The sequence below is a fragment of the Danio rerio genome, chromosome 18 (genome assembly GCF_049306965.1).
Source record: "Danio rerio strain Tuebingen ecotype United States chromosome 18, GRCz12tu, whole genome shotgun sequence".
NCBI classification, from domain to species: Eukaryota; Metazoa; Chordata; class Actinopteri; order Cypriniformes; family Danionidae; genus Danio; species Danio rerio.
This window is the reverse complement of record NC_133193.1, coordinates 22,201,086-22,218,676: the sequence shown is the minus strand read 5'-3', so window position 1 is coordinate 22,218,676 and position 17,591 is coordinate 22,201,086. Positions and strand designations below refer to the sequence as shown.

The 17,591-nt window shown below is 34.8% G+C and overlaps 2 protein-coding genes across 4 annotated transcripts in view; one reads left to right on the top strand and one right to left on the bottom strand.

Annotated features, from left to right (window-relative positions):
* The window catches only part of ttc23 (tetratricopeptide repeat domain 23), a 28,399-nt gene extending 23,976 nt beyond the window's left edge, over nt 1-4,423 (bottom strand). For both annotated transcript variants that reach the window (XM_003200452.7, XM_073930314.1), the window contains exons 1-5: nt 4,173-4,423; nt 3,209-3,380; nt 2,864-2,987; nt 1,706-1,847; nt 1,378-1,503 (exon numbers count right to left, since the gene is read on the bottom strand). In XM_003200452.7, coding sequence (XP_003200500.4) covers nt 1,378-1,503; nt 1,706-1,847; nt 2,864-2,987; nt 3,209-3,380; nt 4,173-4,246 — 638 coding nt within the window. In that variant the 5' untranslated portion in view covers nt 4,247-4,423. The remainder of the gene's footprint in view (nt 1-1,377; nt 1,504-1,705; nt 1,848-2,863; nt 2,988-3,208; nt 3,381-4,172) is intronic.
* A 3,537-nt stretch (nt 4,424-7,960) lies between these two features.
* The window catches only part of cttnbp2 (cortactin binding protein 2), a 96,619-nt gene continuing 86,988 nt past the window's right edge, over nt 7,961-17,591 (top strand). Inside the window, exons 1-2 of one of the 2 annotated variants that reach the window (XM_021467802.3) lie at nt 7,961-8,269; nt 13,728-13,835. In XM_021467802.3, coding sequence (XP_021323477.1) covers nt 8,189-8,269; nt 13,728-13,835 — 189 coding nt within the window. In that variant the 5' untranslated portion in view covers nt 7,961-8,188. Of the gene's footprint in view, nt 8,616-13,727; nt 13,836-17,591 lie in introns of both variants that reach the window. The other variant, XM_068214902.2, reaches the window with a different exon arrangement.

Here is a 17,591-nt window from a genome sequence, read left to right as displayed (position 1 = left end):
GTATCTTCACCAACACAGATGCCATTACTTACATAACAAAGAGCAGCAATAATAAAACCTGAGATGGCCCAAAGAGATCTACTGTCACTCCACACTCACAAAATAAACACAGCTGGCAGACAAACCACAGTCGTTCATTGTCACAGTCAAGACCGGTGAGAGCAGCCATAATAAACACTAGGATCAATACAAGCTATTGAACAAGCTAATCAAGTCCTCCTGTGGGAACTATTACCCCTGAGAAACAAAAGACCTGTTCAATAATGTGAGCCTTCACATCTAAAGTAAAAATTTCCTAAATAATAAAACAATGCCTAAATCAAAAGACCTACTCCACATCTGTATGCTATGTAGTACACTTGCTTCATATGTGCACTGTAAAAAATGCTGGGTTCCACGCAATTCCTCCATGTTGTCCCAACACAAATCACTTTAAGATAACTTCATCGTTTTTACAAATTTAAGTGGGTTAAACATAAAACAATTAAGTTGTCTAAAAAAAAAAACCTTGAGAATTGTGTTGCTTTAACTCATTTTAAATAATGTGTTTAATAAAATAATAAACACAACATAGTTTTTTTTCTGAGTTGTATGGAATTTACATTACACATATTTGATATGATGAATTAATTGGTTTCTCTGTCATTCAAAAAAAGCAATGGTCAAGAATCAGGCATGTGTGTGTGAAATTTGGCATTCTATTGTAATGCTGTTAAGATGTTTTGTGGACGAGGAGCACCACCTTGTGGTGAAAACTTGGATTTGTTTATACTGTTTTAGTTTTAGCTTGCAGTCCTATTGAAATGCAGGAGGTTTGTGTAATCATTACTTTGTTTTCCAAAAGCTCTTAAATACAACAACATCTATCATAGCAACAAACTCAGATGCATATATAAAAGTATTTTCCTGGTTAAACATGTGCCAGAGTTAACTTGGGAGTGATGCCAGGAAAACATGGGTTTAAATCTGAACCTGATATTTGAAACTTGAAAGTCAAAAGAAATAAATAGACCACAGCATGTGATTCACTGTAGAGCTTTGTGAAAATATCAATGTAGACTCGACTTCAATGCTATATTTTAAGCCTGTAGACAACTAACTTCATGTGTTTATTATTTCATAAACAGACAGTGCAAAGTGATTATGATGTCTCTAAGGACAAATACAAAATTAGTCTCTTTTGTTTTAGTTTTAGATTTGAACATTTATGCAGGGTATCAAAATAAAAGAAAGAAAATAAAAGGATTAAAAGAAAGGCAAACACTTCAGTACTTCTCAAAAAATGCAATAATTTTTTGTTATATTGTGCCTTTTGGTATTTCAGCTATGATATTACAGCCGGACAAAACAATAATCCAAATAAAAGTGCTCAATTACCTTGCTAAATTTGTAAATATTTCATACTCCGTGGCCAGTCTGTCCTCCTTTCCAGTGGCTTCTTGTGCTACTATGTCTCCTAAGACGATCTCTGCCTTCTGAAAGCTTGACTCGGCTTCTGCTAAAGTTCACATAGTTAAGAACTCATAACAGGTCAATTAACCTATAACTGAACTTTTATCTGGAACAACAGTCCATTTGACAAATTATCCACTCTTTTCTACTCCAAAGGCAAAGTTTAATAATGTCAAATACACATATTATATCCCTAAAAGATGCTCTTAAGAATATAATATATGAATATGAATGCTTTTGTAAACAAGGATATTTTCCAAGATGCAGAGCAGCACTTCCATGAGTTTGATGTATGGAAAGAAAGCAGTTAAGGCAGCTCAATCTCTCCTCCTGCTGACACAAACTGAGTACTTCATGTGCTTGCGATGCATGTTCCTGTGCTTGATGTGCCCATCCTGGAAAACGAGAAGGACAAACAGAGTAGTTTTGTTTCAATGATAATATGTTTGATGTTCATTATTCTTATTTATATGTATTTAAATGCATTACATAAATAAAGGTTCAGACTTTTTTTGGCTATTAATTTACTCACACTCATGTAAAAAATGCTATTTTTCTTCAGTAGAACATGAAAAAAGATTTCAGCTGAAAGCGTAATCTTTAGTAATTCATAAAATGCAAGTCAACAGCTATCAGTAAATTGAGTGAAAAAACACTAATGAAGCTAAATGATGCAAGGAACTGTACATTTTTACAACATTATTATCTTCAATCCGCAGCCTTGGCTAATAATCAGTTGTGTATTTTCTCAATAGTCTAAACAGCAGTCATGACAGATACTAATGTTGTAGCGGTATTTATTTGGCTAATAAAATGGGTTGGACGCCAGGGTTAGAAAACCCCACTACAGTTATTAAAATAATTTCATTTATGAAAAAAATTACTATTCAACAAATGTATGAATAAATCAAGTAAACCAAAATCAAATGTTCTAAATCAATGCATTAAAAAGGGGGAAAAAACAGAAACAAAGCAAACAAGCTTTAACTTCAACATATTTTTGCTCAACGCATAAACCAAACACACTTATATTTCCAGGCCCAGGCACAATACATATTAAAACACTTTACAATGCAATCAACAGGTGATAAAATATAAAATTAGTTTCCATATAATATATAAATATAAAGACTATAAGTAAGATATAAATAACGTAAGATATAATAACATTTAAATCAGGTAAATCACTTCAGAATATATAAAACCAATATTAATCAAATTTACGCACAAACAAATAATATTAATTCAAAGCCAAAATCATCACACATTAACAAATTTAGATAACTCGTTCTTGCAATTTTAAAATAGTAGATTTTCCATTTGTCCGTGCTGAAACAACTGTGTAATCAAAGGACCTGAGATAAAATAAACAGCAATTTTTTGGGGTGAACTGTCCCTTTAATAATTTTACCTTTGTATTGCAAGTAAGCTTTAGCTAGTCTTGACTGGGCTTGGGCCACTGCAAAATGCTCATTTCCATAAACCAGTCTGCTCAGTGCCAGGCAGCGGATAAGCTCTTGGATACATGGGTCATACTGCAAGGTCAAACAAATATCAAACAATCAACTACTAGACAAATGAAAATACCATGATTCTATAGAAGTATTTAAAAGAGATAGAGAGAATACATTATTGTGAACATGCCTGGTGTGATTTTTTTTATTATGATAATGTATTATTGATATGCTGTGGGACTAATATGGTTACCTAACGCATAATTTATATATTGCAGAGCACAGTATTATTCTATGCATACCTCTTCACTATCAGCAAAAGAATGAGCCCGTCTCTCACAAAGAGATAGTTTCTCTGCAGGAGTAATCATGCTGTAATTCTTTCCATCTTCTTTCTGTGAGATTATTGTTGAATCTGCTTCCTGAAGGTATTCTCCAGAACTGCCACTGCTGCTCATGTTGAAGCTGGTGAATCTGCAAAAGTTCTGAGCTAAGCAGTTTTTCAAAACATGATGAATTATACCTACAATATTAGGTGTTGAGAAACATCCCCCTTTCACTGCATGGAGTTCGGATGTAAAAAAAAAAATTAAGTACCATTTGATTTTTTTCTTCTAAAATGCATATTTCCAATAGCGGTAAAGTTAAAGTTGATTTTATATTCACATATTCATTCATTTAGAAGTCTCTATACTGTTTACCATGTTACTTTGAATATTCGATTGGAATTAGCATGCAAGTGTGACTTGAAAACAACATTAACACTGTTTGTTTGACTGTGAACAATGTTGTACTTTGATAGTCATTGGCGGGTAATATGATTTCACTGTTTAGAGTTTGCAAATAATACTTTTATAAATTTTTATTATTAAGGGGAAAGTCTGAATGTGCGAATATAAAACCAACTTTACCTCTATATATTACCACAGCCTCTCATGTTTCTGTAAACCTAATTCACTTTTTAAAGATAATAAAAAATCTATTCTCTGCTATTAAAGTGAAATCACAAAACCTACATACAGAAAACTAAAAGAAAAAGTGTGTTTTAGAAGACAATTTCAGATGGCACTTCTGCATCTGAATGAGAAATTGGTCAGAGTAGGAGTTGAGCTGAGAGCTGAGGAGTCCCTAACAATCTCATTCTGACCCCTCATTTTGTTTTCCCACAGACCAAATAATGTCAAACTGGTTTTAAACGACTAGAAAGAGAAAATAATAAGAGAATGTTCCGTTTTTGACTGAACTATTAGAAAAATGAATACATACGATTCATCCAGCGCAGTGACTGAGCAGTCCTGCTGTGATGCGCCAAACGGTCCGCTGTGCGGTGCCAGGCTCATTTTAATGGCGAAGGCAAATGACACTGAGCAGTCAAATTACAGTACAAGCCGGCTTTTGATTGATGGTAAGAATGATTTCTCTTTTATATTGCTCTTCAAAGACTGCAACGATCTTTTCAGGCACACTGGAAGTCAGAGCTGTGCCTGTGCAACCGAGAAACGACTATCACGAAACCCAAACAAACGCTGTGATTGGCTGATTCCTACACATGGGCGGGTCATGTGACTCTCAAGTCACTACATTGATAAATAATAATTGAGCATTTTAACGCCATAATGCTTCTGTTCTTACATACATCTGAACCTTTATATTTTTAGCAGTAAATTTCTTCAGAAGTATTTTAAATCTTTCCAATAATGTACATGTTGGAAATTGCTCATTTATAATTGAATATTTAAAATGTAGTACCTCGTAAAAATAGTAATAATTTATGATTATCTAATTCAATATCTTATGCGTTTATCAAATTTTTAACATTTACAATAATACTGCATTTATAGAAAAAAGGTCCCATTTAAGTAGCCTACTAAATATTAAGTGTCCTATAGTCTTTGTTAATTCATTCATTAATTTTCTTTTCGGCTTAGTCCCTTTATTAATCAGGGGTCGCCACAGCGGAATGGACTGCCAACTTATCCAGCATATGTTTAACACAGAGGATGCCTTTCGAGCTGCAACACAGTACTGGGAAACATTCATACACTCTCATTCACACACATACACTATGGACAATTTAGCTTACCTAATTCAAAGCCACCACACCGCTCAGCGTCTTTGTTAATAGTTTTTAGTAAAATTGCTAAATTGTTAACCGAGGGAGTGCTAACCTGAAGGACTTTATTAGGTTACCTATAGTTAGGTTATCCATTTATATTTATGGCAGAAAGAAAAACCGTTTATGCATGTTGACAGCAGAGTTTATTATAAATACTTTAAATTATACATAAATAAATTACAGACAATATTGTATATAGTGATATACCTGTTCATACATTTTTCAATTTTGTAAAATATTTTTATTCTCTATTTACTACTTTCTTTCTTAATGCCTTTATTATCTGTGATTTTTTTTGTCCAGTACTCTCATTCTGTTGAACTATGGAAACAGAATACATGAATACAAGTTGCTTGTATGTGTAAACATCCCAATACAGCTCTTTCTGATTCTGATAATAAATTGGATTTCAATGGGATTGTGTAGCCTATAAATAAACTAAAACCCCATTGCTGAGTATATGTATTGCAAATGGCCATCTATTTTGAAAAAAACATGAACCACATTATCATAAGCCCACATTGTGGGTAGCTGACATGCAGTGCATTATGAACAGGTCTTATATAGCCTGCAAAACAACAAAGGTATCCAATTACAACCTTGAGCATTCAGTCGTCTTGAGGGTTTAATACCACTTAAAAAATATTTAAGACTGAAACATTTAAGGACAGTGAGCAATTCATTTAAGATATTACAGTTTTTCCCAGTGGCTTTTGTGCATTTCTCACAACACTATTTACATTTGCACAACAGTTAATGCATTTCTCAAAACAATTAGTCATTTGTGCACATCATAGTAGCATAGTAGTTTCATAGTAGTTTCTCATTATTTTCAACAAATTGCAGATGCATTTGGACATGCATTAATTGCTTATACAACTCTCTGCTATTTTATAAAATCATCATTTGCTTATGTCATGTCAGTCAAAATGAACTAAACCTGTGAATGCTGAATAGTCATTCCATATTAAACTAATAGACCTCATTTCATTACTCGAGTCATTACATACAAAAATGTTGAACTAGTTGTCAAAATCTGTTAAAATAATTTATAAAAATTGTAATTTTTTTTCTTGAAAATGTCTTCTAAACTGAACAATTTCATGAATGATTTACAGACCTGTGTATGTTGAAAGTTCAGTTCCAATATGTACTGCTAAATTGTTTACAGTTGTGCACAGCTCTACCCAAAGGAAGTTTATGTTTGTTGTAAATAAGGCTGTGTTTATTCTTTTGCATATTGCTGTGAATAGTTTAGAATTTCAAAGAGCAAATGCAGTAAAAATGTGAAACCTACATTTTCAGTGTCTTGTACTCAGATACCTCACTAAATGCAGTGATGTCTAACTTTACTGCAGTTTTCAAATGGCTGTACAAATAGTATATAGTGCTGTCTTGAGCATTTTCAGGAAGTGTCACCAAAATCTGACTTTTTTTGCACTAGAAAAAAATGTGCAGAGTACACTGTCATAATGCAAACATGATAAAGCCATTTGACTGGAATACTTGCTTTTGAGGAATAATGCAGGTTATCAGCTAGGTTTTGCAATTTGTACTAATTGTTTTGAGAAATGCATTGACTGCTGTGCAAATGTAAATAGTGTTGTGAGAAATGCACCAAAGCGACTGAGAAAAACTGTTATCAGGAGTCACCACAGCGGAATGAACCGCCAACCTATCCAGCATATGTTTTTACACAGCGGATGCCTTTTCAGCTGCAATCCATCACTGGGAAAACAAACAACAAATAACAGAAATTATATTTCTCCATTTGGTGGATAAATTAATTTATAAATGATTCAATGTTGAGTTTGTGTTATATTCATCATTTGCATGTGTTTTTGATGCCTGTGATTGTATGATTTTAAAAGCATTCAGGCATAAGAAATTGTACCATTTGTGTCCTTAACTATAATTAAGTTTATTGAATTATTTTTATCATTCAGTTACAATACTGTTAGACTCGAGCAACAATAAAACACTTTATTTCAATTGTATCTTTTTCTTGATTGTATTTAGAGATTGTTGTTCATGAAAATACTCACAACACATGCAAATACAGAAATGCACCGCAAATAACACAGACCACAACGAAAATGGGCTGGGGGACCCCAAAAAATAGATTTATAGATTGTTTATTTATGTTATAAATTCTTTCCAAATAGAGATATTAGGTCAACTGATGAAATTGTATTCATATCACAATATATTTTGCAAAATAAAAACTATTGCAATGTTAGATAGATAGATAGATAGATAGATAGATAGATAGATAGATAGATAGATAGATAGATAGATAGATAGATAGATAGATAGATAGATAGATAGATAGATAGATAGATAGATTTTGGACGACACTAGGCTAATTTAGGCCTAAAATCTTGCTGTTGACCATTACTACCCACAGATGCATGCAGTGACCCACTATTAGAGATATCTGTCTGGCTATACTCATACACATTATGTTGGTTATATCACCATTGCCTTTGTCATTTTGAGTTGTTTGCTGTTCACTCCTCACCTGTGTAGGCAGCCTTCATAAAGTTATGCAATGAAGTGCAGTCTGTTTTACATTTGTGTATCAGACACACAAACACCATAGTGTATTAGAGTTTGCACTATTAAAGTGGGCATAGCTATTAATTTCCCGTCCATCTCTTTTTGACAATTTAAACAAAAGGTCAAGCCTACTCCTTGGAATTTGTTTCAGTTTTAGGGGGATCCAAACATGCCACTTTTTGAACCTATGCTACATGTTTTTGTACGACATCTTGAGCCTACATGTTCAAAAATTCAGGGCACTGAAAAACAAGCTCCATTCATCTCCATCTTATAGGGAACCTTTAAATACAAACTCGACTGGCGACAGAGAGGTTAACCCAAGCACTACAAAAATAGGAGCGCGTTCGTGTCACTCCCTCAAGGCTGTTGTTGGTTCACACCTCCTCTTTTCAGGTTTACATCTGGACTGAGCTTCACAACCTGCTCCCGTCAAAATCTAGTCCAACGTGCGTCCACAGCCCTGCTCAACGCATTTACCGGCGAAAGATGAGTACTCGGCTTTTTGCAATAGTCCTGCAGCAGTGTAATAGTTAAAATGAGTGGCGAATGCGTTATTTGATGTGTGTGTGGAGCCTGAGCCTGAGCAGTCCTCTACAGTGAGAAGATGGCGTCGGACGGAGCGAAAGGGGAGCAGCCGCCTCCGCTACAAACACTAGTAACCACTGGCCATGGAAGCGTCGAGGCGGTGAGACGCATTTACGCATAAAATGCCATTTGTCTGCCGCGATAGGTCATTAAGACGAATGTTAAATTTGACATTGGATGAATGATGTTTATAGAATAGGAATCGTCCTGTGCTGTGAATCATAACGATCAGTGGATGCTACGGTCTGTATGTTGAGAAGACTGAAAGATTTTTTTGTATGTTTGTGGTTTTGTAATTGCGGGATACTTTTTCATGATTTGATATCAAGATCGCATTTTTATTTATATTTTTATTTGGGGCAGAGGTTTTTCGTTGAAGTACGGGATTTTTTTCTTATCGTGGGCTATGTTTAATGTGCAGCTGCAAGCGAGTTGATATTACCATGGTAAGAAAATGGTTATAAGGTTGCCTTACACTTACTTAATATTTAACAGTTGTAATATGTGATATCTGATTGTCATTTAACACGATAGTTGAAATCGTTCTAATATATAGCCTATATATCATTATGCATTATATTTCTAAAATGTTTAATTTCATTCTCTTTTGTATCTGACTCATTAGATAGATGGGTAATAAAATGCGTAATAAATTGTTTGTTTTTAAAATAGCATAATAAATAGTTTGTGTCTATATATAAGGTATCTAAGCCTATATTGTTATTACTATCAATATATTTTATATAGGCCTAAAGGTCTGTATATATATATATATATATATATATATATATATATATATATATATATGACAACACGGTGATGCAGTAGGTAGTGCTGTCGCCTCACAGCAAGAAGGTCGCTGGTTTGAATTTGCATGTTCTCCTTGTGCTCGTGTGGGTGTCCTCCGGTTGCTCTGGTTTCCCCCACAAGTCCAAAGACATGGGGTATAAGTGAACTGTGTAAGCTAAATTGTCCAAAGTGTATGTGAGTGAATGAGAATGTATGGGTGTTCCCCAGTGATAGGTTGCAGCTAGAAGGGCATCCGCTGCGTAAAACATATATTGAATAAGTTGGTGGATCATTCCACTGTTGCGACCCCTGATTAATAAAAGGACTAAGCTGAAAAGAAAATGAATGAATATGTGCGTGTGATTGAGTGTGTGTGTGTGTGTGTGTGTGTGTGTGTGTGTGTGTGTGTGTGCATGTGCGTGTATGTATACTGTACATATATGTATGTATGTACACACACACACACACACAAATTAATATACAATGTATATAGACATACATATATACACACACACACACACATACAAATATGAATATATTTGCATGTGTGCATGTCTGTGTACAACTGTATGTTTGTGTGTGTAAAATAAATTAATAGATAAAAACCTTTACATTTATGCACATTTATTATATATTTCTCAAATTTTCTTGCACTTTATTTGTATATTTACATATATGTACAGTTGAAGTTAGAATTATAACCCCTCTGTTTATTTTTTCCCAATTTCTGTTTAACGAAGAGATTTTTTTCAACACATTTCTAATCATAATAGTTTTAATAACTAATTTCTAATAACTGATTTATTTTATCTTTGCCATGATGATAATAATAAATAATATATAAATTAATAGTAAATAATATTTGACTAGATATTTTTCAAGACACTTTTAAACAGCTTAAAGTGAAATTTAAAGGCTTAAGGTTAATTAGGTTAATTAGGCAAGTTGCTGTACTGAAGGTTTGTTCTGTAGACTATTAAAAAATATAGCTTACAGGGGCTAATAATATTGACCTTAAAATGTTTTTTTTATTTTTTATTTTTATTTAAAACTGCTTTTATTCTAGCCTAAATAAAACAAATAAAACTTTCTCTAGAAGAAAAAATATTATCAGACATACTGTGAAAATTTCCTTGCTCTGTTAAACATCATTTGGGAAATATTTAAAAGAGAAAAAAATCTAAAGAGGTTTAATAATTCTGATTTCAGTTGTATATATGAATTAGAATTTCTTAGATAAAGAACACATCATTGTTATAATGCTATTATAACAAAATTTCACACATTCTAATGACAACATATCATCGTATATAAATCCCACTTACCACCCTTAAAAAATCAATATTACCCTCCTGAGAGATGCTATAGAGCCCTCCAGCTCAGCTGCCTCAGAGGTTCCCCTTGCTCTCAAATGTATTGATCTGCATGCAGTGACTTACAGTAAAGGGTGGTCTTTGGTTTCATTTGTAAGACTTGCATTCTTATCCGTCTTTTTAAATGAATTCATACGACAGACAGAGCACCACTTTTGAGTACTCTACACCAGTCACATAGTAAATACTTCCAGATTACTGTTTCGGGGATGCACGAAGTAGCACAAAAATGTAGTGAAAAGAGAGATGTAATGAAGCGGAGGCGGGATGGGGGGGTGAGGTGGGGGGTGTTCACTGGAGATGTTTCTAAATCGGTCTGAATTTTAGTGACTCAGCTGGCATAGTTCAGAGTACTGTGTCACCCAACCGATCTGTGCTGCTTTAACTGCTCGAGGCCCCTTTACATTTAGAGTTGGGTTGAACAGGTGCGCAGACTTCAGTGCTGAAGCCCATTTCCCATATATCTCTGTCTTGTGCATCTACTCAGACACCTTTCTCAAGGGCGATGCAAACCCTTACAGAGGTGTGTAAGCCAGGCCGATGTATAGTTTAAAGGATTGAGGGTGATAAGGAGGGGGGGGGGGGGTGTTTATTAAGTAGTCGGACTCCTTCTATATCCAATATGACTTGGAAAAAAAATCCCTTAATGACTCTATATTGAATTTAAGCTGGAAAGGTCTGGTCAACAGCATCCTCCATTGACCAGTATTGACTTTTTTATTCAACCTCAGCACACTAAGTATTGCTTTATCTGTGGATTCCCACAGTCTGCAATTTTTATTCTGTGAATAAATTCTTTAGGAACAAAAAATAGAGAACAAAAAGATTCATAGTGATCTTGCCATGTTTTCACCGGGTATTATGCATTTTCAGCAATATGATCACAAGCAGTCAGCCAAGATATGTCTGCCTAGTGTTTAAATGCGTCTCTTGTGACCCCTTGTGTACAGGTTTCATTGAGACCTTTCCCTTTTATGTAATCATTTTGTCTACATTGTATTGAATGCTCTTTGCCACACACTACAATCACAGAAATAAAGGTACAAAATCTGTCACTGGGGCACTATACCTTTTCAAAAGATACATTTTTCTTCCTAACAGAACCTTGAAGGTACACATTAATGCCGAAAAAGTACCAAAACAAAGGAAACCTTAAGGGTACAACAGTCTACTCTAAAGGTAATAATGTCCACTTGTATGGTAAAAAAAATGTACATTTTGAAAAGATACCACCCCATTGACAGATTGTGTATGTTTATTTCTGAGAGTGTATTTTTATTGAAAGAAGAAAACTCATGTTGAGTATGAGCAGGTGGAATAGCAATTTAATTAAAATGATGTTTTGTAGATGGCGAATATCTTTTTTAGTATATTAATTTTGCTTTATCATATCATGTCTCATGTTTTTTTGTGAATGTTAACTAAAAAAGCAATTTAATCAAATGTGTCGTTGACTACCACTGGAAGTGGACAAGCTCCAGATTTTGGAGACCTTGTTTACATATGTACTGGATATAGCATAGTGATCATACTGGTGAATTAGTGGATAAACTGTCCCATTTTTAGATGATCAAAATAAGAGAGAAGACAAATCTAATTTGCTTTTAAATTTTTGCCAATTCATTACCAAAACACTCAAACAGTAGTACATACGGAACATATATTTGTAACAAAATTAAATTTAGTGAAAAATCTGCAGAATAGATTGCATCAAAATTAGTATATAAAAATATATAAGTGAAATATACAGTAAGCATAAAGTCATATTCATTCATTCATTTTCTTTCGGCTTAGTCCTTATTTATCAGGGGTCACCACAGCAAAAGGAACCGTCAAATATTCCAACATATGTTTTACGCAGCGGATACCCTTCCAGTTGCAACCCAGTACTGGGAAACTAAGCCATATTCACTTGTTAATAATTAATACCACATTAATAATCCCAACTATGATATTAAAAATAGTGGGGAAAACACACAAAATATGAAAGTACCATTTGTATTTAAATCATTGATCCCTCCTTTTTTGATGACATCTGATTGAAATGAATCAATTTATTGTTATAAGTCAGCTTATGTTTACCTAAGACACAACTGTCTGTTTATGTGAGTACATGTAACATATTTAGTTTAAAGTGCAGAAGTTGTTCACCTTCAGTTTTAGTTGTAGATCAAAAATCTGTGCTAAGATCAGCGTTACAGTTTATATGTGACGAGAAAGGCTGGACACAGTTTGATTAACCATTCACTACTCACTCATTTTCCATTACACTGAGATCAGTCACATGCGCAGGTTAGTCCTTCTCACCGGCTCATTAAAGTCCTTACATACAGTGTATAGAACATTTGAAATCAGTCTTTGACATCGCAGGACATCTAATACAGCACATAATTTGTGGAAGGGTCACTAAAGCTACTGGTCCGAGTTACAGGCCCTAACAATGTGAAAAATCAAATCAAAAGACTTTTCTATTCGTCTAATGTAACTCCCATAGCAGGTGAATATGTCTCGCATCTCATTTGGTCTTGTTTGTCTAGTTGTCTGTTGCTTTTTATTGAATTATACAGTCCTCTAGGTTTCAGTTGTTGAAAGCTCATAAATCAAAGCCTCACAGAACCTGTTTTGTGTCTTGCGATGTTATCCCATATTCTGTGTGCTTTGTTGAATATCTTTAATTTAATTGGAATATAGTCAAAGTATTGCAATAAATGACTGAATCATCGCTGTTTAGTTGGTTTGGATGGTATAGTTAAAAACATAATGATGTTATTAATTGTCATTAACGTGTTACTATAAAGTTCTAAACTTTGAAACAAGATAGTATAGGATATAATCTGTGGGTCATTAAAATTTAAAGGTGGTCATATAATGCTGATTAATTGAACGGTTTTATTAATAGGACATAGGATCTTTTTTATTAAGGCAATAAGCAAAAGTAGATGTTAAAGCTTGTTTTTAGGTATGAGGATCAGTTATGTTTCACTGTATATTTACTGGTAAAGAATGCACAAATGCAGCGTAAACTGTTACATTTATTGATGATTGATCTAGTTTAAATTTCAGACATAAGCTTGAATAAAAACAGCTATTGTTTGTGTGAAAATTCCACATTTTTAGTGGCAAAATAGTTAGAAATATTTTTATATTTATATAAGTGATTTTGTTGGGAAAAAAATGTTCCAGATCATTATTATTACCCAAATGAGTTCAGACTAGACAGAAGTTAGGGTTTCAAAAGTAGTTGGTTAATGTTTCAGTGAAAACTTAATACTGTGGGCATTCAGTGAGATCAGTGCCCACTCAACACCTTCCCTGCCAATGATCTAATAGACCATCTGAGATATGCGGTGTCATTTTGCTGTAACAAGGCTTGTGTTCTTGCTCTGTGTGTTTCAGAAATGCGAGCTGAACATCGACAACCTGAGCAAACCAGAGCTTCTGACCCTTCTGAGCATCATGGAGGGAGAACTTGAGGCCAGAGACCTGGTCATTGAAGCTCTTAGGGTGAGTGTGAGAAACTCTGCACTTCATCCCACATTTGTGCACATTAAATGCATAAAAAAAACTCTGGTCCCACTTTATATTAAGTGGCCTTAACTAATATGTACTTACATAGGAATTAATAGTTTGTTACAATGTTCTTATTGTGTAAATACATGTATTTAATGTGTACGTATGCTTGATTAAATACATTGCAATACAATTACTTTTGTAATTACATTTGTAAATACACTGTTGACCATCCCTTACACCTTAACCTACCCTTAAACCTACCCATGCCACCAAACCTGTCCATAACTCAACCTCTATCCCAACTCAAAAGCACCACAGGTGTTCTCAAATACATTATAAACACAGTAAGTACATTGTAATTATTTTTTTGATGTAAGTACATAATAGTTAAGGACACTTAATATAAAGTGGGACCAAAACTCTTGTTAGATTTTGCAGTAGGTGCTCTCGATAGAGGTCATAATGCCATAATGTTATCCAAACTATCGTCACTGTATATTTACCTTTAAGTTAAAAGACTAAAAGCCCATGAATAATAAAAAAGTTGCAGATGACCGGAATGAAAAATCGATAAACCAAATATTTTTCACTTAGGCATGCATATATAGTCTATTTCCTTTGTCTTGATGGTTAAATTAGATTTTATGGATGCCTGTAATTAGATTTTACTTCATACTGTATATAATTTAGGCCTTTAGCAGGGATTTCACAGATTGACTACCATTTAAATAAAACAGGCTCATTGTAATAACATACGCCTGTATACATTTCTAGAGAGCGTAAATTATGTAGCCAGAGCTACTTATGGCTGCATTTTGTCTTTAAAACAAACATTATGGGGTGGTAACATGCTGCCGATGGCTTTCGTTTCTTTTTGTGCTGACCACTTACCTCCATGTGGACTGCTTTGCCACTGTTACCAGTTATCCTAGTGGCTCGCTGCATACAAACTTGTGAAGCATCGAAGAGTTACCCATGTTGAAAGGGTTTTAAAGGGCCATGACACCCCCCACTTTCGGTTAAAGTCTACTTCAGAATTTTTTCAAAAGATGCATGATTAATGGGCGTGGAGCTCCGCGAGCATTGGGCAGGAGTGGGCGTGGCCAGCAGGGGAGAACGTAAGCGAACAACTGTTGTTGTCAGTTACCTTACAAAATGAGACAAACCGTGAGGAGACGCATGAGTTTATAGTTTACAAAGTTAAAATGCAAAGAAATGAACAGTGACTTAATGTATTCGTTATTTCATATACACATAACCACAATTTATATCATTATAAAGATAAATGTGTTCATGTAAACCCCATAAATGAGGACTTCTCCCTCAATCCCCGTATCCAGCATACTCAGTGCAGCAGGTCTCCTGACCTGTCTATTTTAACCGTTAGCCCTGCTGGTAATCTGGAGGATTTAGGCGAACACAGCAGCACAGTGATGTGTCTGAATGTGAACGAACTCCTGATAAAAGACAGCGTCCGCCATTCTCTAATTCTCGTGCTGCTCTCCCAACAAAAATGCTTGCAGCACACACACAGCTTTGCTGTATGATCGGCCCTGACAAGATCGCGGGGGAAAACATGCAACAAACCCCCTGGATCATGGAAACAAACACATATGAGCCTTCATAAACGGCTAAATACTGTCGGTCTGTGTCTCAGCTCGGGCTTGACTCTGGCAGGTCTCATGAATAATTAAGCAGCCGGCTCTTCTCATAGGATAAGAAAACTCCGCTTTGAATAATAATGAGAAACCGACGCGTCATCATTGCACTTGCAGTTCTGCGCTACGTCGCCGATTTTGATCCCGCCCCAAAAATCATTAAACCCGGAAGCTGAAATTAGCTGACAAAAGCTCAAAATTATCCAGTTTTCCCCACAATTAAAGCTGACAGGTGCTAACATTGTCTTAACTGATGCTCAACACACACAAATCTGTTAATATAAAAAAAAAGTTCTCCAGGGTGTCCTGAACCTTTAAGAACACATCCAGAAAGCATGTAAAACAAAAATAAAAGGCAAAAAATAAAATAAAGTGTGAGAATGTGGTAAGATCTGAAAACGTAAAAATCAGGCAGCCGCGAAAGCTTTTCTTTTTCTGGATTGCTTTTGAAAGCACTGTTGGTTGGGTTTAGGGAAGGGGGTGAGCAGGTCAATCAAACCTTTTAAAAACACTGTCGGTTGGGTTTAGGGAAGAGGGTGGGTGGGGGTACCGGTTGCTCAGTCAGTCGACATCGGCCTCTGGTAGATTTACGTGAGAACAGCATGTGTGAATTTGAGATATCAAAAAGCATAGACAGTGACCTCTGGTGGATTTGTGAAAACAAAGACTGCAAAAAAATAGTACCTTTCGTGAAGTATTTTTTTCTGTCCAGAAATGTATACAGGGCTATGTATCATTAATGAACCTATGTTGCATTTAAAAGTTTGAGATTTGTTTTTTTAAAGAAGTTAGTCATTGTATTTAGCAATAATGCATTCAATTGATTAAATATGGCAGTAACAACAGATTTTATCTATCAAAAATGTATAGTTTTCTTAAGAAAATATGAAGCAGCACAACTGTTTACATCTTTGATAATAATAAGACATGTTTTTTGAGCAACAAAGAAACATATTAGATCATGTAGCAACATTTTTTGCTTCAAATGAATACAGCAAATAGAATATTAAAGTAGAAATAGTCCATTTAAATGATAATAAGATTTTACAAATACATTTTAGTTTTTTTTTACTTATTTTTTTCATGTAAATTCTATCAAAAACATAAAAAAATATACAATTGAAAAGTATAGTGCACACTTGACTTTCTAGACACACTCTGTGAAGACTGATATCAACATGAAGTACTGCCATTTCATACACGGAAGAAAATGATTACCTAAACACACGCAAAAATTATATATATTGTGGATTAAATTACACAGAATAATTGTTCATCTAAAATATAACTTTGTGCCCTAGCAAAATAAACATTGTAAATTTTGAATTCACCGATTTTAAAGCTTGGCAGATGAGCTGATTTGAGAAGCTTGTAAGGTCATGGTCCAGCATTTAGTTCTGTTTGCCTTTGCATTAAGGTCAGACGTTCACACTGGGGTAAGAGAACAAGTACATCTGATTAAGATTAAAAAAAAAGGATCGGCTTTCAGAATCGAGGTCAGGAGTGTCACTTTGTTTGCAGGTGTTCTAGTTTAGGTTGTCTGTGCTTGTTTCTAGGCCAGTGTATTGGCAGATTTCACTTTTTCTCTCTCTCCATCTCTCCCATCCTGTGTCACTTAGTTTATGTAGGTCTGTGATGTTCGCTTATGTCATTCGCCCTCTTCCGTTTCACTATGGAGTGGTTTCCATGCATTTTAGAGGCTGCCCTCTCTTTATTATTCTGTTCCCTTGGCTGCAAGTACTTCCCAGCTGGTTCCCCCCTCCTGCGGATATACTATCTCTTTCTCTCCCACCCTCATCTATCGTTTCTTTTCCACAGCAACCGGATTGAGCACAATGGTCTCGCTTGTTTCTTTAGGGAGATGGTGATAGGGCCAAACGCATCCATGCTGACTTTTAGACACACTAGTTTAAAAAAACAAAAGCTCAAATAATGACGTTTTGTTTATTTTCTAGGCCATACTGTAAATATCTCACATGAAAGATGAAAGCAGCAATCCTATGCATTATTAAGAAGCTGTTGGCTGTGCGTTTAATTAGTGTGCTGAAAAGGCTCTGTGCGATGTATCGTTTTTCATCAAAAACAATGG